General features: G+C 54.0%; 1 protein-coding gene across 11 annotated transcripts in view; it reads right to left on the minus strand.

The window, feature by feature from the left end:
* The window catches only part of LOC133768260 (tetratricopeptide repeat protein 38-like), a 44,752-nt gene that overhangs the window by 9,976 nt on the left and 12,835 nt on the right, over positions 1-21,941 (minus strand). The window contains exons 3-12 of one of the 11 annotated variants that reach the window (XM_062202674.1): positions 20,468-20,600; positions 16,897-19,524; positions 13,621-13,760; positions 10,239-10,371; positions 9,720-9,789; positions 8,462-8,539; positions 7,635-7,716; positions 6,103-6,274; positions 5,143-5,316; positions 2,020-2,095 (exon numbers count right to left, since the gene is read on the minus strand). In XM_062202674.1, the coding sequence (XP_062058658.1) occupies positions 2,020-2,095; positions 5,143-5,316; positions 6,103-6,274; positions 7,635-7,716; positions 8,462-8,539; positions 9,720-9,789; positions 10,239-10,294 (708 nt within the window). In that variant the 5' untranslated portion in view covers positions 10,295-10,371; positions 13,621-13,760; positions 16,897-19,524; positions 20,468-20,600. Of the gene's footprint in view, positions 1-2,019; positions 2,096-5,142; positions 5,317-6,102; positions 6,275-7,144; positions 7,395-7,634; positions 7,720-8,461; positions 8,540-9,719; positions 9,827-10,238; positions 10,372-13,620; positions 13,761-15,916; positions 20,422-20,467; positions 20,601-21,941 lie in introns of those variants that run through there. The other 10 variants (XM_062202677.1, XM_062202684.1, XM_062202675.1 and 7 more) reach the window with 10 other exon arrangements.

Consider the following 21,941-nt stretch of genomic DNA (forward strand, 5'->3'; position numbering starts at 1 on the left):
TGTACCACGGCCACCCTTGTCCACGCTCTCTGACTATCCTGCCCGCCCCCAGGTGCTCAGGCGGATACCACATAACAGGAGGGACTGGCTGCTGAGACCCTGAGGGGCCTTCCTGGGTCTACTCTGGGAGGGTAGTGCCTGGTCACCCATGTCTTGGAAGTAAAATCACCAGGAAGCCACTCCAGTCCTTGACCTCTGACTTGACTTGCAGACAAAGGAGCTGTGGCCCTGATCTCCAGCCTGGGCTCTGATTCTGTGATGCGAAGACCTCCAGGGGTGCTATCTACTAGGGGTGCTGAGGAACACCAGGGCGACAACAGGGTAAGAGTCCTGACCTTGTCACAGGGAGGCTGGGTCTGGTCTTGGCAGCTTCAAGGTCCCTGTCTGGTCAGGAGGCCTTAGAGAATCTGGCTCACCTCTGACCTTGTGGCCTTGGCCTCTCTGAGCAATGGGAGAAAGGCATCACATAGACAGAGTGTGAGTGACAGCAGGTGCATTTGGAGACCCCAGCCTGAACCAAGAGCAGCAGCTGCCCCCGGGGCCTCAGTGTCCACTCCTCTGAGGAGGGCAGAGAGGACGAGGTGCAGGCTGCAGCCTGTCACTTGTTCTGGGCCCATGCACAGAGCAGCATCCACCATACGTGGTGCCAGCCCTCATGCCACAGGTGGGGGCCGCAGTCCGAGACCGAGGGCTGCTGGGAAACGCCCAGTGGATGCCACATTGTCCTGCCTGCTGGACCACAGGTGAGCACCCTGACCTGGGGGATGCTCTAGGGCAGGGCTCGGGGCAGCTCTGTGGAGAGGTGAGTGAAGCCCTGGCTACAGCGCCAGCATCCCACATTGTCCTGGCTGTTCTGCTTCCTCTCCTTCCACATGCACCTGGGAGGTCACAGACGATGGACAAGTACTTGACCCCTGCCACCCTCCTGGAAGACCCGCATAGAGTTCCTGGCTTCTGGCTTTGGCCTGGCCTAGCCCCAGCTGCTGCTGGCTTTGGGGAGTGAGCCAGCAGATGGAGGAGATCTCTTTCCCCTCTCCCAGGCCCTGTCCCTGTCCCTCTCCAACTCCGTCTTTGTTTCTCTGTTGCTCTGCCTATCAAATAAATCAATCTTTGGAAAAGGTGTGTGTGGTGGAGGAGGGTCCAAACCATGCAGGAAGCAACAAGACCCCCAGTTCAGGCCCAGCGGGCATCAGCCTCCGTCCCTGACCTCTGTGCAGCCTCTGAGCCTCGTGTGCAGTCAGTGATGCTGAGAAACGTGAAGCTCAAGGAGGAAGGTTTACATCCGTTCCCCACACTGTCCCAGCAGTGCCGAGCGTAGGCCCTGGAAGCCGACAGAGCTGGTGGGAGCACAGAAGCCCCGAGTGCAACCCTGAGCCAGGGGCTGAGCAAAGCCTCCCACCTTCAGCCCCTCTACTGTAGGCCTGGGCTGTGGCTGGCCAAGGGGCGTGGCTCTGAGGCCACAGAGGCACAGGGAGGCAGGGGTCAGCTTTCTGCCTGGGGCAGCTACTGGCACTGCAGCGAGCTCTATGCTTGGGGACCTTCAGGGGACAGGTCAGGGTCAACCAGCGGGTGGCCCCCTATTTGGCCACTCTCTCAAGGCCAGTGCTTTCTTTCTTTCTTTTTTTTTTTCTTTCTTTCTTTTTTTTTTTTTTTTTTTGACAGGCAGAGTGGACAGTGAGAGAGAGACAGTGAGAAAGGTCTTCCTTTTTGCCGTTGGTTCACCCTCCAATGGCCGCTGCGGTAGCGCGCTGCGGCCGGCGCACCGCGCTGATCCGATGGCAGGAGCCAGGTGCTTCTCCTGGTTTCCCATGGGGTGCAGGGCCCAAGGACTTGGGCCATCCTCCACTGCACTCCCTGGCCACAGCAGAGAGCTGGCCTGGAAGAGGGGCAACCGGGACAGGATCGGTGCCCCGACCGGGACTAGAACCCGGTGTGCCGGCGCCGCAAGGCGGAGGATTAGCCTAGTGAGCCGCGGCGCCGGCCATGGCCAGTGCTTTCTTGAAACAGTTGCCTACTTACCTCTTTGGCAAGCTTTTCCGCCCGATCATAGAAGTTGGTTTCCATCAGTCCAAAAGAATAGATGCCTTTCACATAGCTAAAGACAGAGAAAACAAGTCACCTCAAAATACAATAGGACAGGCGGGGAGCACTGCTCTGTGCCCTCCAGTACATAGGCCAATGTCCCAACACCAGAGAACCGTGACAGGACCCTGTTAGACTCAGGCTTTGCAGAATCTGCCATGTTAAGATGAGGGCACACTGGACTGGGTGGGCCCCAGTCCGTGACTGTGTCCTAAAAAGGCCATGAGAACACAGAGAAGGAAGATGGTGGTGAGGAAGCAAAATCAGCTGGGACAGCCACAAGCCCGAGCACTCCAGGGACCCAGCCAACAGCGGAAGCTGCTAGAGGACGTCAGGCCCCCATGAGCATGGGGAGTGCGTTGGCCTGCAGCACACAGGCAGGTGCACCCCAGCTGCTCCGAGTGCCCCACTTGTGGACGCCATCACAGCTGCGTCTCAGCTCTCCAGGCTCCCACTGCTGAGGGGATAATGAGGTTCATCATCAGAACCATAACAGAGCAGGGCCCGCCTGGATTAGTGCCCTCCCACCCCCTAGTCACAGCACAGGGTCTCCCTCCACCCCACCCCTGCCCCATCTGGTGAAGCCCCCATGGTGGAACAGCCGAGGACTGCTCCCTGGGAAGCTCTCCTGGCTGGGGTCTGTCTGTGGCTCCTCCTTTGCTTCTGCAGCTCAGCTCCCAGCCTCTGTCCAGCTGGACACGCCCACTGCACAGCCAGGCTCCTCCCCAGGCCAGGGGACCTGGGGCCGGGACCCTGTCTACTTCACTCTCACGGGCCCAGCCAGGATGGGTCTGACTTCCCTTGCTCAGGAAATGCACACCCCCATCTCACCCGTCACACTGACAGCCGGGACCCCCAGTGCTCACACAGGATAGAGGCGTCCTGCCCGCCCGTGGCTTTCCGGCCAAGGGAAAACAAGACTGACGCTGGCGTCTGCACGCTGGATGTTATCTCTGCTCCCATGTGAGATACAGATCCGACTCGCCGTTCACAGAAGCATATTCTAGAACAGCCCCTTCCAGACGGCTAACTGCATGGTAACTATGTAAGCTCTGTGAGGTCATTCACTGGGCGCTTTCTGGGTTATTTATTTAGTGCTTACTGTGTATCAGGTCCCAAAAGTCCCCTGTGGTGGTCAAGTTCCTATGTCCACTAGGCTGGACCACAGAACTCAGATTTCTGTCCAAACACCAGTCAGGTGTGCTGAGGCAGTAAGTTGTTCGAGGGGCTGACATTGAAATCAGTGTTCTGGTGCCATTGCCTTGGTTAATCCTCTGACTAAGGTGCTGGCATCCCATATGGGCACCGGTTGTAGTCCCTGCTGCTCCTTTTCCAGTCCAGCTCTCTGCTGTGGTCCAGATGGGGGAGTGCCCAAGTGTTTGGGCCCCTGCACCAGCATGGGAGACCAGGAAGAAGCACCTGCCTCCTGGGTCCAGATCGGCATAATGCCGGCTGTAGCGGCCATTTGGGGAGTGAACCAATGGAAGGAAGACCTTTCTCTCTGTCTCTCTCTCTCTGTCTATAACTCTACCTGTCAAATAAATTTAAAAAGAAAAAGAAATCAGTGTTCTTTGAGTTAAAGTGGCTTCTCTCCAGTGTGGGTGGTCCTCACCCCATCTGTAGACAGACTGAGGGCTCCGGAAACCAGGATTCTGCCTCCAGATTCAAGTCTCTCCTGTGAGGTGGCCGGCACTGTGGCGCTGTTGGTTAAAGCCCTGGCCTGCAGTGTTGGCAGACCTTCTGAGTGCCAGTTCAAGTCCCAGGTGTTCTGCTTCCAATCCAGCTCTCTGCTATAGCCTGGGAAAGCAAGTCCTTGGCCACTGCACCTGCGTGGGAGACTGGGAAGAAGCTGCTGACCGGAAGAAGCTCCTCGCTCCTAATCAGCTCAGCTCTGACCATTGCGGTCATTCAGAGTGAACCAGTGGATGAAAGACCTCTCTCTCTCTCTCTCTCTCTGGCTCTGCCTCTCTCTGTAAATAAATCTTAAATAAATAAATAAAACTCTTTAAAAAACAAAATAAATCGTAGAAAACAGAAAAGTCTCTCCTGCCAGCATCCGTAGGAAATGCACTCCCGCCGCCTGCACTCCAGAGGGCTAACGTGTCAGCCCCAAGATCACATGAGTCTGTACAATAAATCGTTCAGGGGCTGGCGTTAGCCACAGGGAAGACACACGTGTCCACGCCACCATGCCTGGTTTGAGTCCCAGCTCCACTCCTGACTCCAGCTTCCTGCATATGTGCACAGGGAGGCACCAGGTGATGGCTCAAGTTGGGAGGTCCCCTCCACCCAGGCGGGAGACCTGGAGTCCACAGCTGCTGGATTTAGCTCTGTTCCAGCCCTGGCCTTTGGGGCATTTGGGGAGTGAACCGGCAAGTGGAAATCTCGGCCTGTGTCTCTGCCTCTCAAGTCCTAACAATCTTTCAGCCCCTCTCCTCCATGTCCAGCTGATCCAGCCTCTAGGGGGAGCCCCAACACAGACTCTTTAACCTGCTTGAGCTCACAACCTTCCTGTGATCAAGATGTGAGGGAGTGGCTCGCGTGTGCTGGTTGTGCAGGGACAACCCAGCCTCCTCCATTCCCCAAGCATCAGCAGGACTGTGCTTCCTGGTCTCCTGTGGGAGGCCCTGGTCCCGTGACCAGTTGTGGCCAAAGACAAGAGCCATCGGTTCTCTCGTTCTGGGTACTTAACTGCCATGGGGAACCCCCTGGAGAGCTCTCTTCCCTTAGGGACTGGGGTGTGCAGAGGGCAGTGGCTTCCACAGCTGGGACCCAGGAGGGTGACAAGGACGCGGTCCCAGACCCTCAGCCCTGCTAAGGTGGAAGTGCAGCATGGGTGAGAATGCTGCAGGAATTCTGGGATGTACGTCAGTGCGTCCTGATACAGAAGGTGTGAGTTCATTCTCAGGATCAGGTGGACATCCAGTGAGGCCTTGAGCGGCAAAGCAGCGGAGAGGAGCAACAGTGGCCTCACGAAGGCGCGGCAAGGCCGACAAGCTGCTACCATTGTTACAGGGAGGGATTAATGGAAGGCAATGACGCGGTTTCCACCGCACATACCTGCTCAGGGGGACATCTGGTGACCAGAAGGGGTAAATTCGAGCAACGGAATCTCGCATCTGATCTTGGTAGCCCAAGTGAAAATAGACACTATTGGAGAATTTTAGGGCCAACATATCCGTCGGGTGGTCCTGGAGAATCTGTTCCCATAAGGCACTGGCCTTCGGGAAGTTCCTAGAAGCCAAGAGGAGCTCTCAGCACCACTGAACACAAAGCCTCCACCCCCAAGCATAAAACACATTCCACGTCATAGACTGCACTGGATTGGCTTAAAAATAACAGCTTCTAAGCTAGAAAGTGGCTCAGGACATTGAAAACCCAGGGAAGAATCTTCCTGCCTGGTTAAAGGAAATTTAAAAAAAAAAAAAAAAAACTGTCTCAATAAGTTGTCAGAGACAATTTCACGTGTGACCAGCAGTCAGCTGCAGGGAGTCTGGGCTGGAATCACCCTGTGTGGACTCACTGAGCAGACCCCGCGAGATGTCCCCGCGTCGGGCTCAGCACCCCTGAGCTCCTGCAGGGTCACCAGTGGCGTCACACCTGCTGAGTAGGCACAGGCACTGCCGTTCCCGGGGAGTGAGGGTCAGTGGTTGGCAGGGACAGGAATCTGGAAGGCAGCAGCAGCGCGCCCAGGGGTGTGTGGGAACCAGGAGCACATGCACAGATGCTTCCTGCCCTCTTGTGGACATTTCTACCATGCGGTTCCATTATTTCAGTAACGAAACTAATACCTCATTGAGGTCATGAAACAAAACGAGTGACTGGGACACTACATTGGGAATCTCAGCCCAGCCCTTGCTCGTCAGGCATCGACTGCACAGGCGGGACGCAGCCTTGACCCAGGTGCTCTCATGAGCTGGGCTGAGGATTCCCCTGGGGCCGCATGGGGACAGCCTGAGGCACCCCCAGCCCAGCCCCGGTTCACCAATCACAGACACACAGCCCTCAGAGGCCCCTCACCCGTTGGCAAATGTCTCCACGGCAGACACGTGCAGCTGCTCCCGCTGGGTCAGGGCCTGCGCTTTCGACACGTCCACCATGGTCTTCACGGCAAGGTCCAGCTCTTTGTCCAGCTGCCTGGAGCTTCCAGTGCCAATCAGCCTGAGGCCGGCAGAGATGGCATGGCCCATGGCTGGCAACAGATTGGACACAGTTGGGGATTCAGACGCTTTGGCTCGCCCAGCCCAGCCCAGACCTCACCCAGAGTGGCAGCAGGTGCAGGCCAGGCAGCAGGCAGGCCAAGTGTTGGGCCTCTGTCAGCAGCCCACAGCCACAGCCCAGTTGACCCTCCCAGTGCAGTGCTGGGTTCGACCATCCTGAAGCATCCACACGTACTTGTCTAATGCATGCATTCTGGGGAAAGGCAATGTCTAAAGCACCGCCCCCCCTTCTCCGGGTTCGACCCAAGGCTATGATCGGTGCTACGACCCCGCACAACCTCCCAGAGTGAGCTCAGTGGATGCTGATCAGCAGCTGTTCCAAGGCGGTCCATGCCCACAGACGCCACCTCCATCCTGTCTGGCTGCTCTCCCATGCAGAGATCAGGGGTGGGGGAAGGGCAGGCCCAGGACCCTGCAGCAGCCCCCAGGGCTAACCTGGGCTTCCCAGCACCCAGCTGGAGAAAGGGAGGGACTCAGCCACGGTACTATGGTACTGTGACCCCCAGGTGGGCCCTGCGGTGCTGCTGCTTTCTTTTCTGTTAAAGATTGATTTCCTTATTACAAAGCCTGGCAGAGAGAGAGGAGTGATAGAGAGCAGGAGACAACTTCCATCCACTGGTTCACTCCACAAATGGCCACAGCAGCCAGCACAGGACCCAGCCAAAGCAAGCAGCCAGGAACTCCATCCAGGTCTCCCGCGTGGGGGCAGGGATCGAAGTACTGAGCCATCACATGCTGCATCCCAGACGCATTAGCAGAGTGCAGAGTCGCCAGGACTGGAGCCAGTGCTCCACGATGGCCCGTGGGCATCCGTGGCGGCCTAGCCCACTGTGCCACAACACCTGCTCCTGGCTGCTGCTGCTGACAGGGCTCCAGGTCTGCTCAAAGAGCTGCGGGCTCTCCCCACTCCCCGCAGGCTGGGCTCAGCTCTCCTCGGTCCATGGCTACAGTTCAAACTTCCTGTGTTCCAGGGATCCACGCCTTGGACTGGTTCACCTTGCCCAGTGCCAGCCCCTCTGCCAGTGTGGTGGCTTTGGAACTGTCTTGCCCTCATGACCCACGGTTTCCTCGTCTGAGAAAAGGGATCAGCTCCTTCCATGCAGAAGAGACAGCATTTAGAGCAAACAGTCGAAAACCACCTCTGTAGAGGTCACCACCAATCAGGAGCAACTGTTATCTCAAACACACCGGAGGCGTGGTCTTCCTCCCTCTGTGCATAGAGTGGCCAGGTCGACCCCCCATCCCCAGCCGCCTGGGTCCCTGCAGTCAGGGAATGCGAGAGGGGCTGCGTCCTGGAAGCCGGGCCCTCAGCCCAGGGGAAGTGTTGCTCACCGAAGTTCGGATCTGCTGCTCTGAGCCGCGCCAGGCAGCCCTCGATGCCGCCAAGACTCTTGTCATTGGTCCACGTTACATACTGAAATACAAGGGGCCACAGTCGTCCACGGATCTGCATGTTCACCTTTCTACAACACTGAGTGCAGGCAGGTGGGGTGGGGTGATGTCATGACACAGTCTAAACAGGCAGAACACAGCAGTGGCCTGGCTGACGACACTGCATCACCCGTATGCTTCTAGAAACTTCTGAGCCCTCATGTTCTACAGATGAGGTCAGCATGTGGTGGTCTCACTGCTCACGCAAAGGCCAGCTGTGGCCACTGCCCTGGCCTGTTCAGACCCAGGTGCATCCTGGTTCTGCCTCATCTCACTGGACAAATCAAACTCAATGAAGTTCAACTCTGAGTCTCTGTGTCCCCATCTGTCAATCAATCCAGTTAGTCCTTACTCTGAGACCCCCTACTAGCTCTAAACCAGAGGATCCTTCAGTCATGCAGAAAAGCCAGGAATGTGGCATTGGGCTGGCCCGGCCACAGGTGAGACAGCGTCCCACAGGTGAGTCCCAAATCTAAATGGCAGAGCCCACATGAAACCCTCAGTAGGCACTCATGGGAGCCTGTGGGGGCCCAGAGCCCTTCAAGCCACCCCCAACCGGCCCACTGCTGCCCACCCACCTCTGGGGTCCTGGGAAAGGAGGGTGAGTGCAGGGGGGTGGGGGTGGGCTGGCATTCTGTTGCTAGAGTGCAACTTACAAAGCAATCACCAAGTCAGAAAACCTCCCCAGAACCTTCACGGAGGGCAAGCGTTTCTCCAGGGGGGCGAACCTGCGTCAGAGTGGCATCAAACAGCTTGCAGGCTTCGTTGCTTGTGGTGGAGAGCGGCAGCCCGGCATCCTTCCAGGCCTATGCACAAGGAGGGGGCGGCCCGGCTTCAGTCTTGGACAGGAGGAGCCCCAGCCCCTGCCCCCTGCAGACCTCCAAACGCCTAGCAGTGGTGCAGGGCCAGGCTTCCGTGAGACCATGAAACTCAGCTCTGTGCTTGGGATGGGATGGATACTGACCCTGACTCACACCTACCAGTATCCGGGGAACAGCTGTGTGCCCTCGGGCAAGACGCTGCCTCTCAGGCCCCTGTAGCACTGCCCCTCTGTAGCACAGGCCCAGGGGGACCCAATGGAGGGACCTGGACATGCCGGCCTGGGAGTCCTGATCACCAGGATTTGGGAGGTGCTGTCCTGGCAGAAGAGGAGTCTGGTGCTAAAGTGCAACTTGGAGGGGCGCTGGTCCAGCCGGCTGGGCTGGCAGGGTGCACACTACTGCCGTCACTGACTCCATCCCTGGATTCTCCACTGAGGCAGAGCCTCAGGCCTCAAGGTGGTCAGACCCGGTCACAGGAAGGGCAGTGTCGGCCAGGGGCTCACAGTCCAGAGACTCCCTGGGCAGAGGGAATGCCCTTTAGCCTGTCCAGAGGGCCCAGCATGGGACTTGGGTGGCCGTGGGCCAGCTGCCCGTGCCCTCTGACCTCAATCTTGCTCATCTGCAGGGTGGGCTCAGGCTCCTGCCCTGGGTGGAGCTGAAAGAGACCCTCCCTGTCACTGGTTGTCCCCTCTGTACCCGGTGCGCCCAGGTACTGTAGTCTTCCCCAAGTCCGAGAGCGGCACGGGGTCTCTCTCGGTGGGTCGCCAGAAGGGCCCCCAGTCCCTTTCTCCCTTCCTGGGTGCAGCCCCGGCATCCAAGGATCTTCTCAGGAAATACTGAGGTCTTTCCCAAGCCCAGCATCCTTCCAGGCCTACGTACAAGGAGGGGGCAGCCCGGCTTCAGTCTTGGACACAAGGAGCCCCAGACCCTGCCCCCTGCAGCCACTCGGTGGGGGTCCCTGGATAGTCCCCTGGCCTGGCCTGGGTGCACTCAGGCACTGCCCTCACACCCCACATAACTGCCCGGTCCCACGGTGTCTGCCGGCCTGTGGCTATCCATGCTCCAGGCCTGACCTTGGGTCGCTCTCAAGCTGGGTTCCACACCGCCCGACCACCCCGGCTCAGCAAGGGGCCTGGGCCACTGACTATGGGTGGCCATCGCATACCTGGCAGTCGCGCAGTGGAGAGGACGTGTTCATGGTTGCAGTTCCAGGATCCAAGTGCAGCCTCAGCCTTCTGAGGGAGGGGGTGGAGCATGGGAGGGGGCGGGGTCCTGGGCGGAGGGGCGGGTCTGGTCACAGACCACAGACACGGGGCTGGGGCTCCTAGGGGCACCCTTGGCCTGAGGAGACCAGCACACACTGGTTCCCCTGTAGGACTGCCAGCCTCTGCCATCAGACTGGCAGACTCCCCTCTGCTGGGGGCCCTCGGGGGAGATGGCTGCAGTCGGAGTTCCTTGAGTGTAAAGGGGGTCCCAGACCTCTTTCCCTCTGCCCCTGGACCTTTGCTCCCCCAGTTTAATGCACACCCCCTCCCCCGCGAGCAGCAGTCCAGTGAGGAGTGCAAGCGTGGGGTGCTGTGTGCAGTTGGACGTCCTGTTGCTGATGGACTTCTTGGGTTAGTTTCCACTCTCAGAAATACTGCGCTAAAACCTTCCTGTTGGCCTGAAATTCTAAACTCCTTACAAGGAAACAGGAGCGCTCCTTCCTGATCTTGAGTGTGGCTGTGGATCCTCAGACATCACACCTAGAGGATGAGCGACGACAGAAGGAGCAGACGGACTTCATCAGATTTTAAGCCTTGCTTCCTCCCAGGGCGCTGTCAGCAAAGTGAGAAGAAAAGGTGCAGAACGGCAGCAAGATTTGCATCCAGGACACATCCCCAACTCTACAACTCGGCACCACGGCGACAGCCGGCCCGACTAAGCTGGGCCAGCGACTGGAACCGACAGAGGAACTCGTTCTGTGTTGTGCTTTGTGGGTCTGTCCATATCGCTGTTAAAGGCAGCCAGTTTCAAAGGGCCACCTGCTGTGTGCCTGCATTTACGTGAACCATACCAAGTAGCCCATAGCACAGACAGTAGGCTGAGAGCCAGGGCTGGGCGCGGTGGTGGGGGGAGATGCTGGCGGGCATGGGGTTTCCTTCTGCGGCGATGAAAATGGTTTACAACCAGATAGAGCTTCAGTGTGGTGGCACAGCAGAGTGAGCCACCGCTTGGGACACCCACATCCCATATCGGAGTGTTGGGTCGACTCCTGGCTACCTTAGCCTCCCTGGCCCCTGTGGGTGACCAGGACGAGTGAGCAGATCTCGAATCTGAAGACAGAGAGTGGACATCGTCCCTCCCCGCCCCCTGCCTGCTCACATTCCCGGGAGAGGCTGGTTCTTTAGCAGCTCTTGGATAAAAAGTGCGCTTTTGTCCTTCAACTTAAAATGGGTTTTTTTCTTTTTTTCTCCCCAGTGTTGAAGATGTCCAGGCCATGTAGCGGTCAAGCTCTACTTGCCTTCTCACTTACTTCTGCTCCCTCGGCTCTGGCCCTGCCCTCTCCCCAGCTACCTCTGACTCCCAGGGTGCAAGTGAAGAGGCAAGGGGGAAAGGCAGGACACTCCTGCTTGGTGCCTTCTGGTTGTTTGCACTGGGTAGCTAAGCTGACTCTTCCTTGGGGCCCACTCAGGGTCTCACTGAGAGCCTCACCTATGGTCCATCACTTAGACGTCCTTAGCCCTGGGTTTCCAGTCCCTTTAGCCCAACCCCACAAGCTCACCACCCCGCAGAACACCCTGGACTGCTCCTAGGCCAAAGAGAACACAGGCGCCCTTTGCTCTGGGCAGCTGAGGATGTGGCCTTCCACACCCAGCCTGGCTCCCACTAATCTCTCAGGGCCATGCCACCAGGGCACACCCAAGCGACAATCCCATGGCAAGCCCAGCACCTGGCTGAACGGTTTCGGCCCCCACCCTAGCTACCCTGTAGCTTGGCCACTCCTCCTGCATGTGCTGTGAACCTAGGCCTCCCATGCCACTTCAGTGAAATCCCAGGCCATCCTCACTAAGGAGGGTGGCAGTCCTTAGCGTGTCCATCTGCCACCCTCTCAGCTATTAGTAGTTTCAACATTCTCTTTCCTTTACCCTTAAACCTTGTCCTCAGTTTTATTCCACACTGGGGACAGGGTCACAAACTCAAACAGAGTCAAGACCAGCTCATGTTCTGCCAGCACCATGGCCTGTCCCCTCTATTTCTCTGGACCCTCCTAACTGCTCACCTGTACCCTGCTTCCCACAGGGAAGTATCATGCTTGTCAAATGAAAATCAGATCAGGCTGTCTCCCTGCTCAAAGCCTCCGAAGGCTTCCCACCACACAAGAGAGAATACTCAAAATGTATGGGGTCCAGCATTGTGGCCCAGTGGTTTAAGTCTCCTCCTGTGACACCAGCATCCCATATGGGCAAATGGTTCAAGTCCTGGCCATTCCACTTCTGATCCAGTTCCCTGCTAATGGCCTGGGAAAAGCAGTGGAAGATGGCCCAAGTGCTTGGACCCCTGCCACCCACACGGGAGACCTGGAACAAGCTCCTGGATTTGGCCTGGCTCAGCCCTGGCTGTTACTGCCATCTTGGTGAAAAGAGATCTAAGTCTCTCTCCTCCGTTTCTCCCTCTCCCCTTATAACTCTGAATTTCAAATAAACAATTTTTTTTAAAAAGTGTGGAATGGCTGATGCTAAATGAATTAATGGGAGGATGAATGTAAAAAAAATTAGTGGTGAAAATGAGAAAACAGGGGCCAGCCCTGTGGCTTAGTAGGTTAAGCCTCTCTCTAAGGCACCAGCCTCCCATATGGGCACTGATTGAAGCCCCGGTTGCTCCACTTCAGACCATGCTCCCTACTAATGGCATGGCAAAGCAGGGGAAGATGGCCAAAGAGCATGGGACCCTGCACCAATGTGGGAGACCTGGAAGAAACTCCTGGCTCCTGGCTTCGGCCTGGCCTTTCTCCTGTCATTGCAGCCATTTGGGGGCTGAAACAGCAGATGGAAGATCTCTCTCTTTCTGCCTTTCAAATAAATAAACTAATATTTTTAAAAAATAAGAATTTAAATTTAAAATAAAAAAAATCAAGTGGCAGATTAGAGCTAAACCTAAGCCTATCAATCAGTACTTTCAATGGTGGTGATATGAATCCTCAAAAGGTTGATTGGGTGAAAAACTAAAACTCTAATAAATGTTGTCCACAAAAGGCCACTTTAAATGTAAAGGCATAAATATGTTGAAAGAAAATTAATGAAAAGACATTTATATATATATACGTATATATATATACACACACACACACACATATATATATATATGAGTGTGTGTGTGTATAAATATATCTCCAATCTAACCAGTATGCATAAGAGAGCAAGTGTGGCTCTTTCATTATCTGGTAAAAAAGATTTTGAAACCAAGATTATTATCAAGATAGAAATAATTAAGAGGGGAAATTCACTAGGAAGACATAACCACAAATATGTTACACGTAACAGAGCCCCAAAGATGCAGCAAAAATGGACAGGAGTAAAGAACAAGGGAGACACCTTCACAATCATAGCAAGAGACCAGCCTGTCAGCAAATAATAGAAAAAACCAGAAAAGACGGAGTCTGAGAAACACGACCAGCTACCTCACCTAACGGAACCCTCCAATTTATAACATACTAGCACACTTCAAAAAGGTCTCGGAGGGCAGGTGTTTGGCCTAGTGGTTAAGACCCCCACACTCTGGTAAGAGTGCCTAGGTTTGAGTCCTGCCTTGAGCTCTTGACTCCAGAGTCCAGTGCAGACACTGGGGGGCAAGAGTGATGGCTCACGTGGTTGGGTTCCTGCCACCCATGTGGGACACCTGGAGTGAGTCTCCAATTCCAGCCAATGAGGGCATTTGGGGAGTGAACCAGTGGATAGGGGCTGTCTCTAATAAATACACTTTGAATTGCTTTGAATTTTTGAATTGCTTTAAACTTAAAAAGTATTAAACATTTCTGAAGAATTCAAATGTGCATTGTCCATGAACTTCCTGAAACCCCTTCTTACCAGCGAAGCTAGAATCAACATGAATGATGTGAGCCTTCACCCTTAGAGACCAGAAGAGGAGGAGCACAGTAAACCGGAGTCTGACCTCACAGCCCCTCTGATTTCCAGTTTCCTCGCTGGTTTGCACCGGTGAAACGAGTCTGTCAAAGGCAGAACAAAGAGGCCCCTTCAGTAATGAGGCTTAATCTAGCTGGGAACCCTGCCTGAGCTAGAAAGCAAGTGTGGTCACGAAAGAGACATGAAGACTTGCGCTGATTCGTCAGGAGCCGAGCAGGCCTGGTGCCAGGTGGCTGGAGCACCTGTGCGCTCTCAGGAGTGTGGGCCCCGAGAGGGCGCTTCTTTCTGCCTTGAGTCAGGGCCAAACGGCGGGAAAGGGAGCCTGGAAGCCGGAATGAGCTCCTCACACAGCAAACGCTGTTCTTGAGGACCTCCTCCAAGCTTTCCAGGGGTACAAACGCCAGTCACGTCCTCTCCGCAGCTTCCTGCGTCTCAAGAGCCCCCCCCCCCATCTGCTCTCCCTCTGCTCTGTTCCCTAAAAACTGCCTTTATCTTCATCTGCCTCCCATTCCTAGGGACCCCGGGTTCACGCTCGGTGCGACGCTGGGAGTGGGAAACAGCGCAGGGGGCTTCTATTCATGGGTCCACACTTCGTGGGAACAGAGAGGTGGGGTCTCCCACCCGCTGGACCACCAAGGCCCTGTCCCTTTGGTAGAGACCCGCGCTGCCCCGGGACCTCTGGAGACCCAGGCGCCTGCGCGGGCTCCTTGTTCCCAGGACCCCCTCCGCAACTGGGACCCCTCGGCGCCCGACCGCGTGAGCCCCTGGCCGTTGGGCCACCCCGCGACCATCAGCTCCCAAGGGCGGCGCCATGCGGGCTGGGCCAGCGGTCCTCCTCCTCGGCCTGGGCCTGGGCCTGGGCCTGGGCGGCCTCCCACCGGCTCCGGCTCCAGCTCCGCGCCAGTCCAGCACCACCAGCCCCGGGTGGCCGGCCCCGCCGTGCGGCGACCTCCTCAGAGGCGCCCCGGGTCTGGGCGACCGCGGAGGCCACGCCCGCCTCAGCCCGCGAGGCCTTCTGGACCCCGTTTTGGCAGTCCTTTTCTGACTTTAGCCATGTTATCTCTTATTAGGCCCGAGTGATCCGCGTAAAAGCAGCATTCTTCCCCCAGAGCAGCGCACAACCCCCCTTGTTGCAAGAACACTAGGTCAAGTCCCCGCCGCATGTGTAACACAACTTCAGCCCGAGATGAGAGGGATCGTTCTAAGTGGGTAATGGAGTTTTATATGTGTTTGGAGTACTGTTGGTTTTGGGTTACTAGGGCTGACACCCCGGTGCCCCGCCCCCCTCCCCGCCCCGGCTGGCTCCTATTAGTAAACTCAGAATTAGAGCAGTTGGGACTCCCTTTTATATTTGTGGGTTTTAATTATTTTCTGTTTGTCCTGGACCCTATTTAGGAATTTACTATTTGTATGATACAGAATTTTGGGGACCACTCTAACAAGTATGCGACAATCAGTCTGATTTAAGACCTGGAGGTGGACACAAGGGGTAAGGCCGGTAGAACAAGCCCACCAGGTGTCATTGTGAGGTATGATATACCGGTTTGCTGGATATACTTTAAGAACAGAATTACAGAGTTTTTTTTTTTTTTTTCCTGTGGGGGACCTGTCCCAAGCAGAGTCCCTGCCCTGTAACCTGTCCTAAAGTTAAACCCTGGTTACGGCTTTTCTATTTACAGTTAGCAGAGGAGGTAAAGTTAGAAAACATGGTGGTTACCACATAACCTTCATAATAAGGGCTGGCTATGTCATAGTAAAGCCAACAAGCCATTGTTAAATTTGGGTTGGTAGCATTTAGGATCTGGAAAGACTGGGCAAGCAAATCTAATAGCGAGTGTTTTACAGGAAATTGAGGATCAAGGGTGTTGGGGACATTAGAAACCCTTGTGAGTCCAGAGGAAACGGTAGGGCTTATTGCGTTGGGTTTAGAGGCAAAAATGAGGCCCGCCGTACTGGGGGTTGGCTTTTGGGTTGGTTGAGGATTTACTACCTGATTGGGGCCTATTTCCACTGACTCCTCTGTCAGAAACCTCTGAATGGAAAATATCCCTCCTGGATCCGTTCCTTCCATATAATATTTAACACCCCAGCTCCTTTTATAGGCCTATCTAGGGTCACTGGGGTTGGTTACATTAATTTGGATTTGTTTACATAGTCAGTTGCTGACCTTGTGATTTTGTTTTCTCCCACCACTCCCAAAAGGGCTGTGAGGTATACAATTTTCCGGTCACCACTGTACCTTGATATTTGGATCTTTTCCTGGTTTCAGTACCCAGTTTGATGCTCTTGTTCCCCACCCCCAATTGGCACAGAAATAGTGACTGGGACTGTTTCGGTAGGTCGGTCCTGAAGCAGGGCACACAGAGAAGTCCTTAGCATCTAAGCAGCAGCTGAGAGGGGCTAGGGCACAAAGGGTCGTTACAAAAGATGCCGCCGCTGGCCCACCAAGTGGTCCGATCTGTGATTGTAGAGCTTTGCCGTGTCTACTCAGTACCCACCGGTACGGTTGATGAGGGTTACTTACAGCCGAAGCTTGACGGAAGGAAAAGAAAAACAAGAGCAAAAGGAAAATCAAAGCTAGCTGGGAGGGTTTTGGGATCGGCCCCCATCTCTGCGCAATTTGAGTCTCAGTGGGCTGGACAGATGTTTGAGGATGTTCAGGAGGAGCGGGCGGGTCCGTCAGCCGGGCATGAGAGTAGTGGATCCATGCGGCTACCCCATCTACTTTGAGAGCCGTGGGAGCTGTCATGAGGATGGTGAAGGGACCCTTCCATTGAGGCTCGAGAGTTTTGTGATGATGTCTCCGAATCAGAACCCAATCCCCCGGCTGGAATTTATGAAGGGTAGGAGAAGAAGTTTTATATACAGCTTTTAATTTAGGCTAAATATCCTGGTGCATTAGCTGGAGCTGACGCACAGCATCCAGGACATCCTGGTCATCTAGAGTAGCAATCAAATCAGACTGTAAGCTAGGTATTAGGGGAGGGGGTTTACCATACATAATTTTAAAAGGAGTAAGGCTTAGCTGATAAGCGGAATTTCTAACCCGGAACAGAGCAAAGGGAAGGAGAGTTACCCAGTCCACGCCAGTCTCTAAGGCCAGTTTAGTTAAGGTCTCTTTTAGAGTTTTATTTTTTTTACCTGTCCTGAGCTTTGGGGCCGGTATGCACAATGTAATTTCCAATTTGCCCCCAGGGCAGTGGCTATTTCCTGGCTTACCTTTAAGACGAAAGTTGGACCGTTGTCTGACCCGATCATGGTGGGAAATCCATACCTGGGCACGATCTCTTCAACCAGTTTTTTTGCTACCACGTTGGCAGTTTTATGTTTTGTGGGGAAGGCTTTAGTCCATCCAGAGAAAGTATCTATGAACACTAATAAATATGTATAGCCAAATTTTCCTGATTTGATTTCAGTAAAGTCAACTTCCCAGTACGTACCCCGTCGGGTTCCCCTAATTCTTGCTCCTGAACTGTTGGGGGCCAAACAAGCGTTAGTCAACTGACAGGCACTGCACTTGGAAACAATCTCTTTGATAAGGTAGTTGTCATCAGGTATTCTCAGGTCGGATTGCTTGAGCAGGTTCTGCATCTTTTTAGTTCCCAGGTGGGAAGCCTGATGGATTTTCCTTAAAATGGTCTGGCCTAATTTGTACGGTAGGATGACTGGTCCATCTGCTGTCCTCCACCAGCCTTTGTCTAGGTGGGCCATGGGTTGGTCATTTATCCAGATTAGGTCTTTAGGGGTGTATTGGGGGGTCTCTGGCAAATTTCACGCCCCGGGTCCACCAGGACAGGAGTAATTTTCCTGGTTTCAGCTATTTCTTTGGCAACCTTATCTGCCAAGTTATTTCCCAGTTGGATAGGCCCTGAGCCTTTTTGGTGGCCTGGGCAATGAATGATTGCCAGTTTTTTGGGTCCCCATAGGGCTGCAAGGAGACTCAAGATCTCTTGTTTGTTTTTGACAGTCTTTTCTTCTGCAGTCAGCAGGCCCCTTTCCTGATAAATAGCCCCGTGGATGTGGGCAGTGGCGAAGGCATACCGGCTGGCTATGTATAGACATTTAATTTTTTGTCTTTGCCTATTTAAGGGCCATTGTTAGGGCTATTAGTTCCGCCCTTGGGGCTGATGTCCCCGAGGGTAAGGGTTCTGCCCAGATGGTTTCAGTGGTGGTGGTGACTGCTGCCCCCGCATACCTCTGGCCATCCTGCATAAAGCTGCTGCCATCAGTGAACCAGGGGGCTTCTGCGTAGGGTAACAGAGTGTCCCTCAGGTCCAGTGGAACGCAGTGAGCCTGGGCCAGTATGCTAGCACAGTCGTGTAGAGAAGTCTCCAGCGCAGGGTCCGGTAGCAGCGTGGTTGGGTTGAGAGCTGTGGGAACCTGGAAAGTTATTCTAGCGGGGTTAAGTAACAGGGCTTGATAATGAGTCACCCTTGCATTACTTAGCCACCGGTCTGGTGGTTGTTTGAGGACACCCTCCAAGGCCTGAGGGGTGCCCACAGTCAAATTCTGTCCCAGAGTCAACTTATTAGTGTCCTTTACCAAGAGGGCCACTGCAGCTATGATGTGGAGGCACGGAGGCCATGCGGCAGCTACCGGATCCAGTTTTTTGGACAAGTAAGCCACTGGTCTTTACCATGGCCCCACGGTCTGGGTAAGCACCTCTTTCGCGACACCCTTTTGCTCATCCACGAACAAGTAAAAGGGTTTAGTCACATTGGGGAGTCCCAGGGCAGGGGCTTCCAGGAGTTTTCTCTTGAGGAGGTTGAATGCTTTTTGTTGTTGCTCATTCCAACTAAAACCCGGCCTCTCCTTGGTGGCTTCATACAGGGGCTTAGCTATTTTTGTGAACCCAGGAATCCAGAGGTGGCAGAACCCTCCTGTGTGCCCAGGAATTCTCTTACCTGCCAGATGGTGGTGGGGGTTGGGGTTGGGATTTCTTTTTACACATCAGGAGAGCCACCCCAGCCATCATCTTCAAGCAAGTATTCCAAGTATGTCACCTTTGATCTGCAAATCTGAGCCTTTTTGGCAGAGGCTCGATATCCCAAATCCCCCAAAGTCTGCAGTAAGTTCTCAGTTCCTCTTAGGCAGGTTTCCTGGTCTGCAGCCGCTATTAACAGGTCATCCACGTACTGTAACAAACTCACATTAGGATTTAGGGTTCAATACTCATTCAGGTCTTCATGTAGGGCCTCATCAAAAGTAGTCGGAGAATTTTTGAATTCTTGGGGTAATCTTGTCCAAGTCAGCTGGCCACTTATCCCGATCTTAGGGTCCTGCCATTCGAAAGCAAAGTACATTTGGCTTTTGGGAGCCAATGGCAGGCTGAAAAAGGCATGCTTTAGATCCAGGACGATGTACCACTTCCTGTCTGGAGGCAGAGTACTAAGGAGAGTGTGAGGATTTGGAACTGCAGGGTGAATGTCTATTACCCTCTTATTTACCTTTCAGAAGTCCTGGACTGGCCGGTAGTCATTGGAGTGTGGTTTCTTTACCGGCAGCAAGGGGGTGTTTCAGGCAGACTGCACAGGCTTTAAGACCCCCAATTTCAGCAACCTCCTGATGTGAGGAGTTATTCTCTCTTTTGCTTGTAGTGGCAATGGGTACTGGTGGACCTTTACCGGTTGGCACATGCTTTGAGCTCCACATACACTGGGGGTCGGTGCTTGGCCAGTCCCATACCCCTGGTTTCAGCCCACGCTAATGGAAATCCTTGGAGCCAGTTTTTTATTTTTGTCTCCGGGGTGAGAGGCTCCCAGTGAAGTCGGTATTCTTCAGTTAAGTGACTGGTAATGAGCACCCGAATTGGCTGCCCATCATCATGGAGCAGTCGCGCCCTGTGGTCTGAAAAGTGAATTTGAGCTTTCATTTTAGACAAGAGATCACAGCCCAACAAGGGATAGGGGCATTCAGGTATGACCAGAAACAAGTGGGTTACCAACCCACTCCAAGTCTACCGTTCTTCGGGTAGTCCATTTATAGGGCTTGGTGCCCATGGCCCCTTAGACCCAAGTTGTCTTATCAGACATGGACCCTCCAGGAGTTAAGAGAACTAAATTCTTAGCTCCTGTGTCTACCATGAATTTTACTGGCTTTTCCTTTACTTTTAGGGTTACCCTAGGCTCAGGGAGGGGGTCTGAGCCCCATCTCCCCTAGTCGCTGTCCTTCTCCAAGGTTGCCAGAAGGACCCGAGCTGGCAGGGGCCGCCCCTTTTTTAGAGGGCAATCCTTGACCCAGTGCCCCTCCTCCTTACAATAGGCGCATTGATTTTCCCCCACCTTAGGATTACGGTGCCGTGGTCCTTTGCTCTCTCCCGTAGGTGGCTTAGTTGTCCCAGTGCCAGCGGCAGTGAGAATCTCATGTAATTCCTCCCGGTGTTGTGCTGTTGCTGTGTCAGGAGCCTCACTAAGCTCCTTTCCTGTCTCCTTTTTCTTCTTTTTTTGTTTTCCTGTTTTGTTTTGTTTTTTGTTAAAAACTTTTTCTGCCACTGCCACTAGTTCTCAAAGGTGTTTTTCACCTAATCTATCTAGAGACTGTAGTTTCTTTTTTATGTCTGGTGCTGCCTGATTAATGTATGCAAACATTATCATTTGAGCCAATTCCTCTGCCTCAAGGTTATAGGGCATATATTGGTGAAAAGCCTCTAGCGGCCGTTCTAGATAAGCTTAGGGGCTCTCGTTTTCTCCCTGCTTTATATTATAAACTTTGGCCATGTTGGTCGGCTTGCGTGCTGCCGCTTTGAGACCCACCAACAGAGCCTGGCGATAGACTTGGAGTCTCTCCTTACCTTGTACCGTATTGTAGTCCCAATTGGGATAGGGTGGCGGGAAAATAGACAATGATAGCCAGATCTGTCGCAGGGGCCCCGGTCGGTCCCGGCACTGCTTTTCAGGCTGCCTCCAGAATCTGGTACCTCTCCTCTGTAGTGAAAAGGATACTTAAAAGTTGGTTACAATTATCTCTAATGGGCTGGCGGGTGAACAAAACACGTTTCTCAAAGGTTAATAAGTTCTTGAGGATTTTTAGAGAAAGGGGCATTTTGCGTTCGCCAGTTGTACAGATCACTGGTCGTGAACGGCCAGTACCAAAGGAGTTGGTTGCCATTGGCAACCGCCAGTCCTGCCGGTCTTAGGGGCAGGGTTACCATGGTGTTGGGCTGGGGAGGGATTCCCCTTCGGCTCCTGGTGGACTGAGCCAGCCCCTGAGGGAGCTCCTCCTGCTGCCCCGCCTCCTCTTGTGGCGGGGGTGCATTCCCCATCAGAGGGGAGTATGGCAGGGGAAAAAGTTCAGATGCATCCATTCCTCCTTGGAAAACAGGCAGTTTTTGTTCTTTTTTTTTTTTTTTAAATTTGACAGGCAAAGTGGACAGTGAGAGAGACAGAGAGAAAGGTCTTCCTTTACCGTTGGTTCACTCTCCAATGGCTGCTGTGGCTGGCACACCGCGCTGATCCAAAGCCAGGAGCCAGGTGCTTCTCCTGGTCTCCCATGCGGGTGCAGGGCCCAAGGACCTGGGCCATCCTCCACTGCACTCCCGGTCCACAGCAGAGAGCTGGACTGGAAGAGGGGCAACCGGGATAGAATCCGGTGCCCTGACTGGGACTAGAACCTGGTGTGCCAGCACCACAGGCGGAGGATTAGCCGATTGAGCCACGGTGCTGGCCTGTTTGTTTTTACAGGGAGCACCTGTGAGGGAGCAGACAGATTAGAAACCGGTATTGGGGAAGTTGGTAGAAAGGATTGGACCCAGGGGAGGGGTCCGTCTACCTGTTTGACGAGACTCCTCCAGGTTACAATGTAGGGTACCTGGTCCGGATGTCTGGTTTGAGGCTGAAAGATCAAATTTTTAACTTTGAAAATAATAGTTAAGTTAAATGTCCTTTTTCGGGGCCAGCCCACATCAAAAGTGGGCCATTCCGAGGTGCAAAAACTAACCCAATTTTTTTTTTTTGACATTTACACTGTTGTTATGAGTCACCTTTTTAACATCTTTTTAATGTACAAGGGTCAGGTCTAATGGAGAGGAAGGAGTCACCCCCATTTTCCAACCTGTTGATTCAGTCATCCACAGAAATAGAATGAGACAAACGCTAATTAACGAAAAGACAATTAGACACTAGGCCCATACAGAATTTCCACGGACAGATTCTGATGGTCTTACTACAGAAGATCTCAATTGCTCAGAGGGCGGACTTCCGGGAGCCTCCAAGGGTGAACCTCCTGGAGTTTGAAGGAGACCAAAAACCTTACAGACAGGACGAGAA

Source organism: Lepus europaeus, chromosome 10 (assembly GCF_033115175.1).
Source record: "Lepus europaeus isolate LE1 chromosome 10, mLepTim1.pri, whole genome shotgun sequence".
NCBI classification, from domain to species: Eukaryota; Metazoa; Chordata; class Mammalia; order Lagomorpha; family Leporidae; genus Lepus; species Lepus europaeus.